Raw genomic sequence first — 17,405 nt, forward strand, 5'->3', positions numbered from 1 at the left:
TTGTATATTCTGAGTTTATTTTTTCTAATTGTTCCTTTCCTTTTTTATTTCTAAGTTCATATTAAATACTATTTAAAATAGCTGTCACCTTTATTTTGCTAATATTTACAACATACTTGAAAATCAATCAGAATCTAACGTGCTTCCTTCTCCTATGATCTCGCAGTGGACTGATCGTTAAGACACTGTTCCCAGTAGGTCAAACATCACTGACTGCGGTCAGTGTTCGCTTGGGTAACCACTTTGATCACCCAAAAATGCGATGGCATATCTTCGGATCATCCTCAGGGATGTTTCCCAGACCAACGTCACTACCCATTGTGCAGCTCTTGTGCGACGTCAAAAAAGTACCTACCTACCTTCTCCTATGATTCTCCACACGCTACGAATGAAAGCATGTGAAGTGTTGCCATAGGTAGGGATGGTGTTTTCTACACTTAGGAACGCTCCTAAATTTCCGGGTTACTGTTTCCGTTGTATTTTAAATCCATTTGGCATCATTGTGTTTTGAGATTCTTACAAACAATGTATTTGATTACTTATTACTTGTGTTTACAATGCTAACAATACTGGTGTTTACAATGCTAAAAGTGTTAACACTAGCGTAAGATGGCGCACAGCTTGCAACAAGAACAAACAGTAATAAACTTATGGAAAGAGGCCATATCAAGACTGCCAAAAAAGCGAGTTATTCAAAATCTAGCAACCGTGTCACCTTTTTTAGCAATATATCTCTGAAAAACTAAAACAAATTTTCACTTCAAACTCACCAAAATTACATATTAACATTAATATCTTATGATGTGTGACGTAAATGAACAACAACAACAGCAGCTCTTGTGCGACGCTAAAAAAGTATCTACCTACCTTCTCCTATGACTCTCCACACGCTACGAATGAAAGCATGTGAAGTGTTGCCATAGGTAGAGAGTTCTGCTCTATGCCACCTATAACCCATTCCAAAAACCAATTGAAGTAAAAAGAATAGGAGAATTATTTAATTGCTAAAACAAAAAATATACAACTACTATTATGACAGCTATAAGAATTCGTAAAATTCGTGAAACGCAATGTTTAACATGTATTCTGGCTCCAAAGCTTAACGCAGCTTACGATAACCAACCAAATTAGAGAATCGAACCCTGTATTGCGATTTATACATTTTATGCATCATTTGTGCTCCTATATTTAACCTTGGCCTTGAAGTAACCAATGAAATGCTTCCTCATACTTAAACTTTCCACTGCCAGATTTCGATAACCTCTTAATGTTAGTAAACAAAAGAAAATGTCGGATTGACGCTATGGATTTGTGACTAAAAGTTTCATTTTTAGTTATTTGACAAGTTCTGACCTGTCATTAGCTTGTAACGAATGAAAATTTGACGAATCCTGTTATTTATTTAATTTATTTAGGTAACTAACTACTTTAATTTTAACTTGTACATTGCAAAATCGCGATATTATTTTTATTCATTTGTTATGTAGATTAATGAGTTGCTGATTTAATTTGAATGGCTATTTTCTTTAGATGTTTCACTTTAGTGATCATTTAATGTAAATTATTTCTACTTGTTTCATTTCATTATTATTGTATTTTGTCTAATTAGCATTATTAGAATTTTCGCAGAGCAATATTTATCAGATAAATTATCATGCTATGTTGTAGCTGGGGGCTAACTATAATTTATTTGCTAAATGAAATAATATGTAATTAATTTCATTATTGTAGAATCAATTCAGTAAAAGAGTTTTATTTTGAGTTGTAAATTTAGGAGATCTTGAATAGTGTAATTAACAATAGATCTATAATCAATAAGGAAATCTTTTATAAATGGTTGATTAAATGTTAAAAAGCGTATTTAATGAAATATGTGTTACAAGCATTACTTAGATATATGAAGGAATTTTTCTCGAACTTCTCGAATAATGAAGCTAATTCTAATATCCTTACTAAGTTAACTTAAGTTTTAATAATTTCTTTGTTATAAAATCAGTGCAGCAAAAGAATTTAATTTTGAACTATAGGTAATTCAAGGAGATCAGAAAGGAAATCTATTATTAATGCACGATTTAATATTATAAAGCGTTAATGAAATAATTGTTCTGAGCAATACTTGGATTTAAAGAAAAAAATTTCACAAATTTCTTGAAAATTATTGCATTGAAGTTGTTTAAACAAAGTATCTGATTTTTTCAAAAAAAATTCCTTCGTTTTGTTAGTGATTTAAAAACACATCCTTTGTTTAGTTTGTTTAACAATTTTTTATTAATGGAAATATTGAATTGAATCATTGCAAATCATTCAGAATTGTCAAAAGCTGTTCTTTTCTTACGCCAACCTTTGATAAATTAACTATCTGATTCTGTTTTGCTTGTATTTATGTTTATGACCAAATATTTATGGCTCACAAAACCTAACAGCTATAAGAGAGGAACAATTAAACCAACACTATCCATATCTAAAGGTATGGAGTGTCTGGAAAGTTGGCATTTTTTTTGTTTGTAATTAATTGATGCTACTGATGATGTATTTATATCATGAATTTTATGACTTGTGTTTTCAAACATTTCCTAGTTTGTTTTGGTACATTATAACTTTTACTTTGAATAATGTTAATTGACTCTGGTTTAAGGCAAGATCTGGCATAATTTTAATCACCTGATTTCTTTAAAAAAAGAAATTTTGATTCTGATCAACTGATTTTTTAAAACATTCAGCTGAAATGTTTTTTTATTTCATGTTATATATAAATATGAATACTAGAATGTTGTTTGTTTTTTAAAGTCAAAGTTCATTGATAATGAAAGTTTTTATCTAGAGTAATATTAAAGGTGAGAAAATTATTATCAATTTATGCTCAAATTAGAAATAAAGAAACTAAATGTTGATAAAAGTGGTGTGAAGCTTTTAAAATATAATTTTCAATTAGCTGTGTGGTAAATAATTGATTGTTTAATACACATGTTTCGATTATATCTATGTACAGATTCTATGTTTGATTATATTTAAAATACAAATAGGCTTTTAATACTTATTAAGTGTGTAGCAATGCCTATAAATAATGGAATTTAATTACAATTCATGTAGATTTTGAGTTAAATCAAAAGTTACTTTGTTTATTCAGTGGTTAATTTTGTTGCAATTAAATAATTTGTACCATTTTATTGGAGGTATTTATTTTGGAATAATGCTAAGTATTATTTGTGTTTTAATTAGTAATAATTAACGAAAATCAAACTTAAATAAATTTTAAAAAAAGACTCTTTTTTTGCCAGCCGTCTTTTAAAAAGCAAATTACCTCGATTCCTATGTTCTTGATTTAATCAATTTCAACTGTATTTTAAGGGTGCATAAAATACTTTAAAAATTCTTAATTCCTAAAGTTTTCTCTAAGATCCTTAAAATCTTCTTTTTAAGTGCTGGCTTTCAGCTTTTTAAAATGCTTTTATTTTGGCATCGTGCAATATTAAGTAGTATTGCTTATGTAATTCGAACTTCACGTGCCATAATATCAGTATTTTATAAAAAGAAAAAAAAAACTCTTGTAATGATCAATAGTAATAACTGAGCTATGAACGACTTGAGGATTTTAAAAAACCTAGTGAAAATTTATGGTCATTATTGCCGAAAAACACATTTAAAACACGTCATATGTTTTTGATGGAATCAGCAAATGCATGGCACAAGTTATGAACAATAAAGTCAGTGGAGACTCAAATGCATTATTTAAAATTTTTGTGTGCATAATTAAAAATTTAAGTGATTAAGATTTAAATCTATTTTATTTAAACCAAGTAAAAAAAAGATACAAATATACCACATTGATTCATGTATTCTTTTGTTACAAATTTAAATTTGTAACAACATCCCCACTCAAAGTCATATTTTATTATTATGTGAAATTTGGAACATCATTTTTAAAGTGAACTATCTTTTAAACTCTCGAGATCCTGGAATTACTTTTAATATTATCGATTTGAAATTCCAGCTGAAACCAGTCATAACAGAATTGTTTTATTCTTTATTCTCAGTGGAAAATATAAAAATTACAAGCATTCCCCCCCCCCCATCCGATGGGCAAGAAACTCATCTTTGAGAATAATTCTGTAAGAAAAGTATCTTTCAAAAAATTCTGCAGCAAAGAAAACACAAATTTTTTGAAATGAAACCTGCAGCATTGCATCATTTGATATTCAAATATTAAATTGTTAATTGATCTGAGCAAGAAAATTATAATTTATATTTATTCCATGAACAGCATCACAAGATAAGGCAGGAATGGGTCATTTTTGTAAAAACTCATTTTTAAATTCACCCGTCATTGTACATTAGCTAATAACTTACATTTGATAAACTTAAGTTTTTTCTGTTTTATGTAGTGAAATGAATGAAGAAAAGAGTTCGTCTGAAGAAAGGGAGATGAACCAATCATCTTCCTCTTCTGTACCTGACATGAGGGATTGGGATATGTTAGATTCTGATATTGCGGTAAGCCTTATTGATTTTCGTAATTTATTGTATTTTATTGATTATCAATTCCTAATATTCACCTATAAGTTTATATATATTTTCTCTTTTAATATTTAATCCTCCTAATTAATAATTTTATTAATTAGTTACTTCTTTTCCTTAACTTCTCTTTCTCTCTCTCTCTCTCTTTTTTTTTAATATCATTTGTTAATGAAATTCTGATTTAAAATAATATGTTAATCAACAAATCCCACCATCATAGAACACTCCTTGTGCTTTATCCCTTTTTATTTTATTTTTGTGTCAGACTTAGTTTATAACAATGTTTAATAGTGTACTTTGATAATGTTGTTTGAGCTATTTTCTAAATGTTTTTAATTTAACTTTTTAGGCAAGTAAGAAAGGCAGTGTGTTAAGTGAAGGTGAAGCAGAAGAGAAACAAAGGTAAACTTCTTTATTATTCCATTTTTGTTTAACTTATAAAGAATGGATATGTATCTTTGTATAACTGGAATATTTTTTCTGTGTGTAATTTAATCTTTTCTATCATATATTCAAGTTTACATACAAACCCTAGAAATATCAAATAGATAATTAAAAAAGAATTCTAGGGATTCCAAACTCCTATGAGGTTTAGCAAAATCCTAGTCTTAAAGAAGAATCAAAGGGAAAAACTAATTGGATTCAAGTCCAGTGAATAAGGTGGCTCTTCGTGTGCTGTAAGAAAATGTGTGTTGCACTATTATTAAGTACCATTAGCACTGTGTGTTGCATTATTCTTAAGTACCATTAGCACTGAGTATTAAAACAGAATCCAATTTGAAGATCTAGTTTTTGTTTTCATGGAATTTTTGAGACCATAGAAGCTTAACAATTTCCGAAATAAACTTGCATATGTATCGTTTAATTTTCAAAGTTTGTTGAAGTGTAATTTACGTGTATGAATACAGGAGGTGGGCAGATATGTTGAAACACTTCTATATTAACTCATATTTCTCAAATAATTACAAAATTATTTTGTAAATACAGAAGTGTTTAGTTCATGTGTTTTCTCATACATATCAATGAAGTTTAGCTTATTGATATTTGAGGGAACGGCAATAAATTACGAACAAAAAAGTCTGTTTATGAACAATCCATGTAAAAAATTATAGCAATAAACTTGCAACTCGCACCAATTATTGTGGTTATAATATGCAATAACTGTAAAAAATTTCATAAGTCTAGTTTAAATATTTATGGAAATATGGATATTTTTTATAAAAAACTAAATATTTTTTTAAAAAAATTAAAATTTAGAAGAAAAAAAACTTATTGAAAATTGCAATAGATATGAGCATTTACAGTATTCCATTTATACTGTCCATGCACGGAAAAGATTTAAAAATGTTTTTTAATAATTTGTTCCGAATCGTATATGGTAACCTGTGAAAAAGTTTTAACAGCTTGTAAGTTTCTAACAATTTCTTAGTAGCTTTAGAATTTTTTTTTTCGAAAGTCCTAACTGATAAGGAATTTTTCTTAAATTTCATTTTGTATCACATAAAAATCTTTAAGCAAATGATAATACCCTATACTGATGGTCTAAGGAAAGAAAGCATGTGAAATAAAACATACTTTTATAGGGAAAGGTCCTATATAATGCCAAGTCATTTTTAATAAGTCTCAGTAAATAATACAAAATATAATTTGTGAAAAACTACTTACCATTCATAGCTTTCTTTTAAAATTAACCAAAACTACTTTAAATTTTTTTAGAAAAGTTTTAAAATTTCAAAATATTAAATTTTTTTTTCACTCTTTGCACATGTACAGTATGAAAAAATTACTTTAAATACTTTTATTTTGTTTAAATTTTTACATATTTTTTTTTTCAAATTTTAAAATGATATCTATGTTATGAATTAAAAATTACTCTAGAAATTTTGTTTAATTTTATTGAATATTTATGTAGTTATTGTAAGAAAACCCTAGGCAAGACAATAAGATTTTTATAAAAATGTCCATGTATAGTGCCATATATATATTTAAGATAGGTTTATTAAATATTGTACAATTATCGTATATAGTAACCAAAATAATCATTACAAGTTACAAACTTATTGCTGCGGATGGACTAGAAAACAACTGAAACTAGAAAGAAAAAAAAAAGAATTTTGATTTAAGAGATAAAATAAGTTTTTCTTTCTTTTTCAATAAAAATATTTCAATTATTACTTTAAAGATTTCAACTAAGACCCCTTATATCCATATTCAATATCACGGTGATTATTTACGTTTATTTAAAATGAAGTGAGCCGAAAGGCTGAATATTGCTTTATACATTGTCTTTTTTTCATTTTTGTAAAACTTAGTGCCATATCAAGATACAGCTCTTTTATTGTTGACTGAATTAGGACTAAGTCAGGGATAAGTTGCTAAAAGGACTCTTAAAATTGGAAAAAATTAATGTTACACAGGGATAAGACCATAAAAAAACAAATTTATTTGTTAAATAAAGACATTTTGCTGAAAAATATAAATTGGTGATTAGGAGGTTTTCCACATGTTCGCATAATTTAGAGGGCACTAATCATTATTTAATTATTTTGTTTCAGTCCTTCTGGGCTCTTTGTACACGAAAGCCTTGGACACTCTGGTGTCGAAGAACTCATTGCTGATAAGGATGGCTTGCATCACACTGACAGTAACTCTTCTAGTGACATCGACATCATCGACGATTGTATCGACACTGACGATAACCACAGTAATTTAGATGTTCCCATTATGGATATTTCATTTTGTTCCTCTGGTAATTCAGTTATTATTTTTTTTTAGTTTAATGTATAAATAAGGCAATGTAAAATTTCTGTTTCAGGCCTGTAATTAGAAAGTGTTGAAGTCTAAAATTTGAAAAATAAGGATGGAGGATAAATGTAATAAACTAGATTCGTAACTTTCTATTACAGAGCTCAGCTAAGAAAAATAAAATTAAAATAGAACAGCTAAAATAAAAAAATAGAAGAAAAAGCTTTAGCTAATCTTTTTATATTATTTCTTTATCTAAATTCTCCTTTAATTATTCAAAATAAAATGCTTTCTCACATTTAATTATTCATGTCTTATCTTTTTATTCTATTTTTAGATTTAAGTTATGCAAGAACTAATATTATATGTTTTCCTTAAACCGAACTGTGAGAACAGAATTCCCTCGACTTATTTAAATAGACCAATTGTAATTATTAACATTTCCTTTTTTGCATGTGATTTAAAAGTTCATCGGGATTTATTTGCATGATTTTCCCTTGCTTTTTGAGATAGAAGCACTTCGATTTTGGATTATTTGGTCTCTTGCACTCCATGCAATGATTACTATAATAAACACTTTAATTTTGAATACCCAATGCTATTTCATATATATATATATCTAACTTTTTTACCAATATTTAAGACAGTTTTGAGTCTTAAGTTAAAAAGCTTTATGGAGCACATTTCATCTGTGAGCTATAGATTGTGTATCTTTGTTTAAAAGTATAACACTTATCTTAAAATAATGTGTTTGTTATAACACAAAATATATGTTCTAGAGTAATTTTTAAAATTTCTTTATTGTTATAATACAAAATATATCTTCTAGACCCTAGTAATTTTTAACATTTTTTTTCTTCTATTGAATAGTTCTCTTGCAGCGGCTATAATTGCAAAAATTAATGTGCTTTAGATTTTCTATATAAATCTCTCATACTTCTATTGATAGTTTGATACAGTATTTTAATTTTATTTAATTAAAACTATTTTTCATTGCAAGCACCATTGAATATAATAAATTTTCAGCTATAGCTGTAATAAAGAATTTGTTGGGTATTACTTATTAAAAATCTTCTTTGTTTGTAGACATTAGTTCAACTATGTCAGCATCTGAAGTGGCTCCTCCACCCCCTGCCCCTGTAGAAGAGAAAGATGCCAATCCAGAGGGAGAGACACCTGGACCTGCACCTAATCAAGGAAATTCATACTTACACTATTTTACCGAAATTTTGAGATTGGTCATCCATGGGGCACTGGACTACTACAGGGATGGGATTTCAGTGAAGGAGTTATTTATTGTTGCTTTTGTTGCTACTATCTGCCTTGCTCTCTCATGCATTCAACTCACCTTACTTAGAAGTATGAACTTTTCTTATGTTGAGTTCAATAATGATAAATCATCAATGTTTTAATAAAATGTCATATTTTTTTTCTAATATCTTTCCACAAAACTAAAAAAGACAAAACGTTAGACTTCGTTAAAACACTAATTCGTGTTTAATTATAGTTCAGCATTATTACACCTACCAATTCCGTTATATATTACTGGTTTCTCCTAGTCTTCTGATTTAGCCGAAAATTCACCTAATTTTTGCATGTTTCAAAAAAATATCATAGTGCAGTGGAACCTCCAGGAAAGACCACCTCTGTTTAGCGACCACTTCTATTTAAGATCACTTTGGTAGGCAAGGAATTTTTTCAATAGACTTTGTTGTAAAAAACCTTTAGGAGAGACTTCTTCCAGTGACTGGGCGGAAAAGGTCAAATGCGGAAAAGGCCAAATAAGGATACATGAAAATATAAATTCCAACTATTTCTGAGTGGCTCTTGCTCAGAGAGCTCTTTTTGACAATCTCTGAGAGAGATTGACATCCTCATGTTAAAGTCTGAGTGTACTTACAACAATGCCATCAATGATTTATTTTTAGAGTTAAAATTTAAATTAGTTAAAAAAGAAGGATTTTTGAAAAAAACCAGCATCTCAAATAAACAAACCACTTCTCATCTTTTTACTAATTTTTATGATATGAAATTAAATGCAAACATAAACAAATAACATAATTGTTTATTTATTTAAAATAGTTCTAGTATTCATTATTGATAAATTTGTTTTTACACACAATTATATAACAATAATATATAAGTTAAGGTCATTTTTATTCATGCTAAATTTTATGTGTCAATCACGTTTTCATAACGCTAATGCAAGTTGCATTTTCGCACCTAGAAAATTACGGTAAAATCTAAATTGCTTGCTCAAAATCATGTACCTTTGATATAATTTTGAAGTCAATAAAGGTAACCCTTTAGAACGACCATTTAACTGTGGAACATAAAGGGATCGCTCCCGAGATGTTTCACTGTATTAGGGAAGTTACTAAAAGAAATCCTTTTAAATGCTTTTTTTTTCTTATTTTTAAATGAATTCAAAAGTGTTTATTTTTATTTTCTTGCTAATTTTATTACCATTTTAAAATAATAAATTTAAAAATTTTATAAATATGATGAAAAAGATTGAAAAAAAGCTTCCTAGATAAAACCTTTGTAATACAGAATAAGCTCTAAGATGGATATATGAAATATTGAATCATGATTGCAGAGGTACTGGATTAAACATTTATTTACGACATAGTAAAAGAGAACTTTAAAAAACATAAAAGAGAAAATATTTTCTGTTAAAGAGGAATTAGAGTCATGTTGATGAATTTTCAGATAAAAAAAAAACTTATGAAGTTAAATATATGAGACTAAGCCAGTGCAGTTGATGGTGAAAAATAACAATACATTTTATTATTTTTCCTTAATTTATTTTCTTATTCTCTCTTATCTTTTATTCTTTTTTGTCGCTTTATTGTGTTACATAAATATAGAGAGAGAAAACGGGGAAAAGATATAAAAAAATTTTAAAAGGGAAGAAATAAAATTATTAAAAAGTAGTTTTTAAAAATATTAACAAATTTTAAAAAAAAGTTTGGAAATAAAATAAAGAAAGTATATAATCTTGTCATTAGCTCACACGATTAAATCTGAAAAAAATAGTATTAATTTGTAATAGTTAAATTGTATTAATATAGCCAAAACAAAGCATAATAATACTGTATATTTTAAACTTATTTTATGAGTTCTATGTACTTGTAGCTTATGCACAGTAAATCTGCACATATATGTCAATCTTAAATAGAAAATAAAGCTAATTGAAGCCTGCAGTTAGGAGCATAATTTAGTTTTTGCATTTTGTTTTCTTTTTTTTTTAATTTTAAAAAACTCTTATATATTGTCGGTATGTGAAAAATCATAAATATTATGTAGAAACATTCATTATTTTGTGTTTATTAGTTTTTTTTTCCTTTCTTGTTGGATGTTTTTTAAATTATAATTATGTATTTTATTTCTGCAGCGTCTCTGCATGAAGCTAAAATGGAGCAGATGGAAGGCCATGTCAATAAATTAATAACTGAAAATGAGCACTTGAAAAGCAAAGTTTTAGCTAAAATTGAAGGTGGTAAGCTGTTTGGAGAACTTGATGAAGGTGTGAGAGATCTAAAATCTGAAAACTATAAACTTCATAAAGCAATGCAGACAGTAATCCATCAGCTGGAAGAGCAAACAAATGCAATCAAAAGAGGCATTGGCGGGAAGGGAGATTCGTTGAAAGACCCTTACAGGAAAGAGATAACAAAACTGAAAGAACAAATCAATCTATTGCGTATTGACAATGAGGAATTGCAGAAGCAGCTGGTACGAATTCGGTACGGCAAGCATCCCACTCACGCAGAAAATCAGGAGAATAAAGAACAGAGATCTAGTTCTACGTCGGATTTGGAGCAAGATAAAGATCAGCAGCAAGAAATCCAGGAGCTTCGCCGAAAACTCGATGAAGAAGTAGCGAAATTGAAGAATTGGAAAGATTCTATTGAAGATTTTGTTAAAGAAATAGAAAAACCCCATAAAGGAGAAGGGTTTCCGAAGAAAAACCATCGCGACGAATACCACCACGAGGAGAAACATAAAGAAAAGTTTGACGACGAAAAGCTTAAGGAAAGGTATGATGAGGAAAAACGGAAAGAAAAATATGATGAGGAAAAACGCAAGCACAAGAAGAAAAACAAAAGATTTTATAATTGGTCTTGGAAAGAAATCAAAAACAACTTTAAGGGAACGATAGAAAATTTTCCAGATGTCTCTGACATGATTTCAAAGTATGTTCTTTTCGACAAAAAGAAAGTGGAAGGCATTTTGGACTATATTTGCCATTACTACAAAAAGGCCCAAGATAAAACCCAGAAGATTCTCGAATCATATTCAGTAGATGAAAAGACCCAAAATGTTAAAAACGATATCTGGACTTTGATGGGAGAAATGAAGAACAAATGGATTCATATGAAAGATGACTTCTTAAAAACACATTTTGGTCCTGCTGGCGATAACCAAAACTTAGAAGATGTCTCGGCTGAGCCAGAGGAAAATGATTCCACCAACCCAGAAGCAGAACTTAATACTGATGACCAACATCTACCTCCTGATGATAATGATTCAAATTTGCATGAAGATACAGAATATGTTGTTGATGATTCAAGAGTAGATGAATCAGAGACAGTTCTTGATGAAAAGGAGTGGGAAGAAAATATGTGGAATATGAAAGAGGTGGATGAGTTGCTGAAAGAAGCACAGCGCAGATTTACGCAGCAGGAGTCAAACATCAATTCGTGGATGTTCGAGAGAGCTCAACATCGTGCAGAATTGCGTGAAGAGGATGGTCCAGAAGATGAGGATGCTGACAAGAACTGGTATTTACGCAGAAATCATGATTAATTGGATGACACTTTCCATAATGAAGATTATCCAGAAGGGAAATAATTAAGGAAAAGTTTTTAAAAAAAGTGAATGTCAAGGAAAATGTATCGACATTAGTCTCGGTAAAGATATCTGCAAAATACATTATACTTTTTGGTATTTGTTCTTTATACTTTTTTTATGGTAGACAAGTGGCAATTTTGGTATCAAACCAGCATTTTAAAAATACTGTAACAATATGTATTTTTCCCCTTCTAAAATGAGATATAGTGAAACCTCTGTTAAATGTACATTGGGAGTGATAAAATTGTCTGCTTACATGAGTTGCGTGCTTATGGGAAGGGTACGCTAATAACAAGCTTTAACATCGTAAATTGCTTTCAGAATAATTCCAATGATATAGAAAAAGTTGAATAGTCTATAATAATTATTTACAATGTTATTATTTAAGTTTTAAAAAATACTCTTTTCAATACAAAAGAAAAATATATGAAAACATTTGATATGTACGTATAATTTTAGATATAGGTTCAGAGAAATGAATATGTTTTTTTTCCCTATTTAAACGGACATTCAAGTTAATCCTTATAATAAAAAATAGGCACTTTCAGTCTCACACCACTTCCTCAGTTTGATTATTAGGTTTACACCCCCTGACACCTGCCTATCACTTGATAAGAAAAGTGGCAATACACCCTTGAAAGTAAACCTCCCACTTTGCTTTGAAAAAAAGAACACAGTAATGCATACCTGTAAGGCAGGGGACTCTATAGTGTTGTAATATTCACAATCAATCATCTATCAATTGTCTAAAAAATGTTTCATTTATATGAACACCTCAATGTCTAGATTTCTGTTCTCTCTCTTTTTTTTCTCTTTTTTTTTTACATTGCTGCATTAAATATAGTCTTAAAATTGATAATAAGTAGAAAGGAATTTTCAGCGTGGAGGAGAAGTTGAGAGCATTTAAGACCAGCTTGTGGGGTCTCATAACCAGTATTGTCCAAGTGAAAAGATACCACTGTCTGAAATATTTCACATGAGTAGTATCATTTTCTCTCCTTTCTTAGCAAAAATAAAGGCAGGTGAAAAGAGAATAATTTTTTTTTTTTGTAGTGAAATAGCATAATATTTTTAGTTTGTGGATAAGGTAAAAAAAAATTACACGCTTTAAAAATGGTGTAAAGTTGCATGTTTTTTTCCCCTTAGAATTTAAAGCAGAAACCGTTTTTTTTTTTTTTTTCCCTTTCAAATTTAGAAAAATTGTTGTCCGGTTTATAGAAATAATTTTTAAAAAAAAACGTGTCAGGGCTGCGCTAGTTTTGCGGAGAAGGTACATGATGATTTTTTCACAGAAAATTCTTGGGAAATTAAAACTATGTCCATAATGGGAGGCATCCGCTTTGTAGGAGTGTTCGTCACATGTTTCACTGTAACCATTCTATTTGACAGATTTTGATCAAACTAAATTTTCTCGTGGTTCAATTTATTTTTAATTACCATTAATTCATCTATACTGTTTGTATTCGAACTTGTCTACCAAATTATCAATGATAATTTGGAATAGATTGATGATATTAAGCTAGTTTGTATAAAGGATAAATACCAGCAAGTTTTCTGCTTTTTAGCATTTAAATTTTTTTTCCATGTTTAATTAACATTTTCGGCTATTATGTTCTGCTGCATTTCTGTTTTAATTTATGGCATTTATCATACTAATATAAAAGAAAAGTATCTAATTTTTACACAAAATGTACTTATTTTCAAAAATTATTCATTCAACTATTTTTACTTTTGCATTACTAATTGTGTGATAGCAAACATTTATAGATTGCTCAATATAAACAGAGTAAACAAGAAACAATTATTTCGTCAATTATCTGTATATTTTTTATTAATTTTCCTTTAATTTGTTTCAAATATATTATTTTTTCTTCTGTAATAGTTTTTATTATCCAAGCAGCAATATTTGCATAAGATTTATATTCAAGTGCAGTGAATACTTATCTTGCCATCACTATATGATTTTAACAAATATATATATATATTTTTAATGTATCAAGAATTATTAATATTGTTATTCATTATTTAAGCGGTGATTATTTGCATATAATTGGCCATTCAGGGTTTCCTCCTACTAAGTCAATAATTCCTCTAAAAAGCACTTCTTTCATTAGTCACTTAAAGTTACTTTTATGGGAGTTAAGTCTTTTAACATGTTTGGGTTAAAAAATTACTAATTGCTAAATTTTTTAACTAAAAAATTTCTATTTGTCAAATGTCGCTATGCTAGAAAAGCAAAAATTTCAAGTGGATCAATTTTTCTATAGCCAGCAAGTAAAGAGAAAGTATTAAATGCAACAAAAAAAAATTAATCCAATATTTTTTTGATTCTCTAATGTATAGCTCTTTTGGTGGTGGGTCAAATGATCTTAAATTCAATTTGGCTGTCTGATCAGATTTCATAGGAATTCTTTTGCAAAAAAAAAAAAAATCACTTTTTGGGGAATGGGGGGGGGGGAAAGTCACTATTATGTCTTAGTGGGAACCCTGCGAACTCTAACGATTAGTTTTTTCGTGAAATACATTAAAAATGATGTTTTTATTTCCTTTTTAATACTGTTGTTATAATATCAGTACTAATTAACAAATTCAGTATCTGGCAACCATAGCAAATTGTTATTTAACCATCATTTATGTAGTTTTTACTATTATTTTTTTGTGTGTATTTATAGTGATAATCTTTCTGGTGGAGGTTAAAAATATCATTGTGTCTTTTTTCTTGAGTTTCTTTAGTTTTTAAAAAGTGATCTGTGTGTGTGTGTGTGTTTTAATCGTTCTTTTATTTTTATTTCATCCTTTCATTTTAAATATTCATTTTGAGTTAAATAAACAGAATATCATTTTACTTTATAATAGATAGCCAGTTTTTAACTGTATGCATTTATTTAATTCTGTTTCTTATTGGTATTTTTAAAAAAATGGATACACAGTGATTTTTATGGCATTTTATCAAAGTAAATGAATTTTTTTTCCCATTATTATTAATTTGTTATTGCTTAGTAAGGTCACAGTTTAAATTTTCTGTTGATATACTTTTTCAATTGTTCCTAATATCGCACAAGTTATTAATTTTTTTTATAATGTTTTTATTTAGCCCCTTTTTGTTATGTTTTACTTCATTGTAGTAATGTTAAAGTTTAAATCACTAAAAATGTTATAACTTAATTTCTAAAAATGTGACAATTTTAGTTACTAAAAAGGTTCTCCATTTAACATAATAAATTTTCAGAACAAGAGTGAAACTGACCTAGTCCAATGTTTTGTCTGCTTAAGCAAACATGTTTATAGCATTTTGTTTTTGCTTGATTTGGATTTTTATCTGTGATAGTGCACTATTATGTCTTCAATTTTGCATAGTAATATTACTAATGTGTGTATATAGTTAGGTTTTTTTTCCCCAACAATTACATAACATGATTTTTTTTTAAAAGCCTTTTTTTGTTTTAAGGGGTGTTTTAATTAGTAATTTTAGTATTCTGTTTTTTGAATTATCACATGTAATTAAAATAAAATTACATTTCGTTTCAGCAATTCTTTGGTTATATTTATATGAATATGATCCTAAAAACTTCCCATCCATGTATTTTTGAGTGATATATGAAACTAAATTTTCCAGATTGTATTCTCATTAATGTATGTGTGTCTTGAAAGTGAAACAGAATTTTAATCACCAGTGTTTCAGAGGTCATTTTTCTTTTAATTTATTATGGCAATGTGTAACTATTATTAAACAATAAACTATTTATTAAAAATGTTGAGTGTATTTTTGACTTATTTTATAAATATTTTTATTTTATATTTATTACAGGTCTGTGATAGAATTACATATTTCCTAGCTTTTAAAATTTCTTACATTTATTTTTTTAATCATTCTTAATCGAATTTTAATTAAATTAAACCAATTATTTAATTTTTATTACATTTTATAAATGGCTAATATAAAATATTTTATTCTCTTCTTGATAATCAATACAAATGTAAAACTCATTAATTCACTGTGGCGACTTAATTCAAAACAAAATCTATTTATTATTCTTTATTTCTTACCTCAAATATGTTTCAGTTACGTGGTTATACTAATTCTCAGTTTTTTTTACGATTAGCTTTCACCGAATTATTTTCAAATTTAATATTGAGTAATGGTGGTTGGCTTTATGTTTGGATATGTTATGCTAACTACACGTTTGTCAGTTAAGATTTTTTTAACAATTTTATTCTGTTACAGTTTAAATAATTAAAACCAGTAATTGGTGACTATAAGCATATGAAATAACAGTTAAATTGCGTTTCGAATGAGACCACTAAAAACTTAGGCTACAACTGAATGTTCACTATATGCTGGATTCACCTGTTTAGACTGCATTTTCTTCAAGTTTATAATTGGTGAAGACATTGATATTTAAAGCGTTACAAGTGTAAATTTGGAACACTTTAACAAACTTAGGCTTTTTATCAATATTATCCTCTCGGATAATAGAGAAAAACAACCTATTCAGGATTATTGTTTGGGTAAATGTATGTAAAGTAATCCTAAAAATGCAGGTTGTCTTTAGTTTTCCATTTAAAATTAGTAAGGTTATACACATTGTTCATTTCTTTCCCAAATATAAATATTAAAATTATTTTTAATCAAATTTTAAATTACGTTTATTAGTTATAAAAATTTAATGAAAACAAATTCAAATATGCTTATGTATGAGATTTCAAAGCAATTTTATTGTTTAACTTCTTTTTTTTTTTTTTTTGTAAATTAAAGAAGTTGGAAATTTCAAAAATGTATATTTTCCTCATTAAATAAAATTTTATATTATTTGAAGAACAAAATTTCGGCTACAGTTATTAACCTAATATCAGATAAAAGTGATTATTAGGATGGAATTTTAGAATTTTATTTTTTATTCAACATTTTGAATTCTTTTAATCAAGCATGCTTTTTAAACAGTTAGCTCATTTTAATAAACTTTGTTAATCAGCAGTAGCCTTTTGGATGCATAAAACTTTTTCAAACATTTATTATTTTTTTTTTTTACTGTACAGGGAGAGATAATTTATTGTATGTAGGTTAATTCAAAATGCCTGAATGGCTACATGTGGCCTTAGATTGTGCATCCTTACATTTAACTAAATCTTCCTACATCAATTCATTCACATAACATGTTCCTTATTCCTCAAATCAATCTTTTACAAAATGTTTATTCGTTTAATTTGAAAAGAAAAAAAAAATTCTTACCAGTTAAGAACTCACTAAACAAAATTGTTTTATCATCCCTAACGGCTTACCTGATTAT

At 28.0% G+C, this 17,405-nt stretch overlaps 1 protein-coding gene across 2 annotated transcripts; it reads left to right on the forward strand.

Annotated features, from left to right (window-relative positions):
• Nucleotides 1-1,227: 1,227 nt before the first annotated feature.
• Nucleotides 1,228-14,425, forward strand: LOC107441644 (glutamic acid-rich protein). Of its 2 annotated transcripts, none has more exons than XM_043051772.2 (6): nt 1,228-1,415; nt 4,383-4,491; nt 4,865-4,917; nt 7,071-7,264; nt 8,347-8,619; nt 10,658-14,425. In XM_043051772.2, exons 2-6 carry the CDS (start codon nt 4,387-4,389, stop codon nt 12,070-12,072), a joined length of 2,040 nt encoding a protein of 679 aa, XP_042907706.1. In that variant the 5' UTR covers nt 1,228-1,415; nt 4,383-4,386; the 3' UTR covers nt 12,073-14,425. The 2 variants fall into 2 exon arrangements, with proteins under 2 accessions (XP_042907706.1, XP_042907705.1); XM_043051771.2 differs by lacking the exon at nt 1,228-1,415 and adding an exon at nt 2,598-2,635.
• The last annotated feature ends 2,980 nt before the right edge of the window (nt 14,426-17,405 follow it).

Source organism: Parasteatoda tepidariorum, chromosome 3 (assembly GCF_043381705.1).
Source record: "Parasteatoda tepidariorum isolate YZ-2023 chromosome 3, CAS_Ptep_4.0, whole genome shotgun sequence".
Lineage (NCBI taxonomy): Eukaryota > Metazoa > Arthropoda > Arachnida > Araneae > Theridiidae > Parasteatoda > Parasteatoda tepidariorum.

Excerpts from the sequence above, each read along its gene's own strand:
- LOC107441644 (XM_043051771.2), top strand. The coding sequence starts at position 2,613 with ATGTTAATTGACTCTGGTTTAAG. Across the intron at positions 4,492-4,864 it reads TGTTAGATTCTGATATTGCG|GCAAGTAAGAAAGGCAGTGT; the intron begins GTAAGCCTTATT and ends TTAACTTTTTAG. Across the intron at positions 8,620-10,657 it reads TCAACTCACCTTACTTAGAA|CGTCTCTGCATGAAGCTAAA; the intron begins GTATGAACTTTT and ends TTATTTCTGCAG.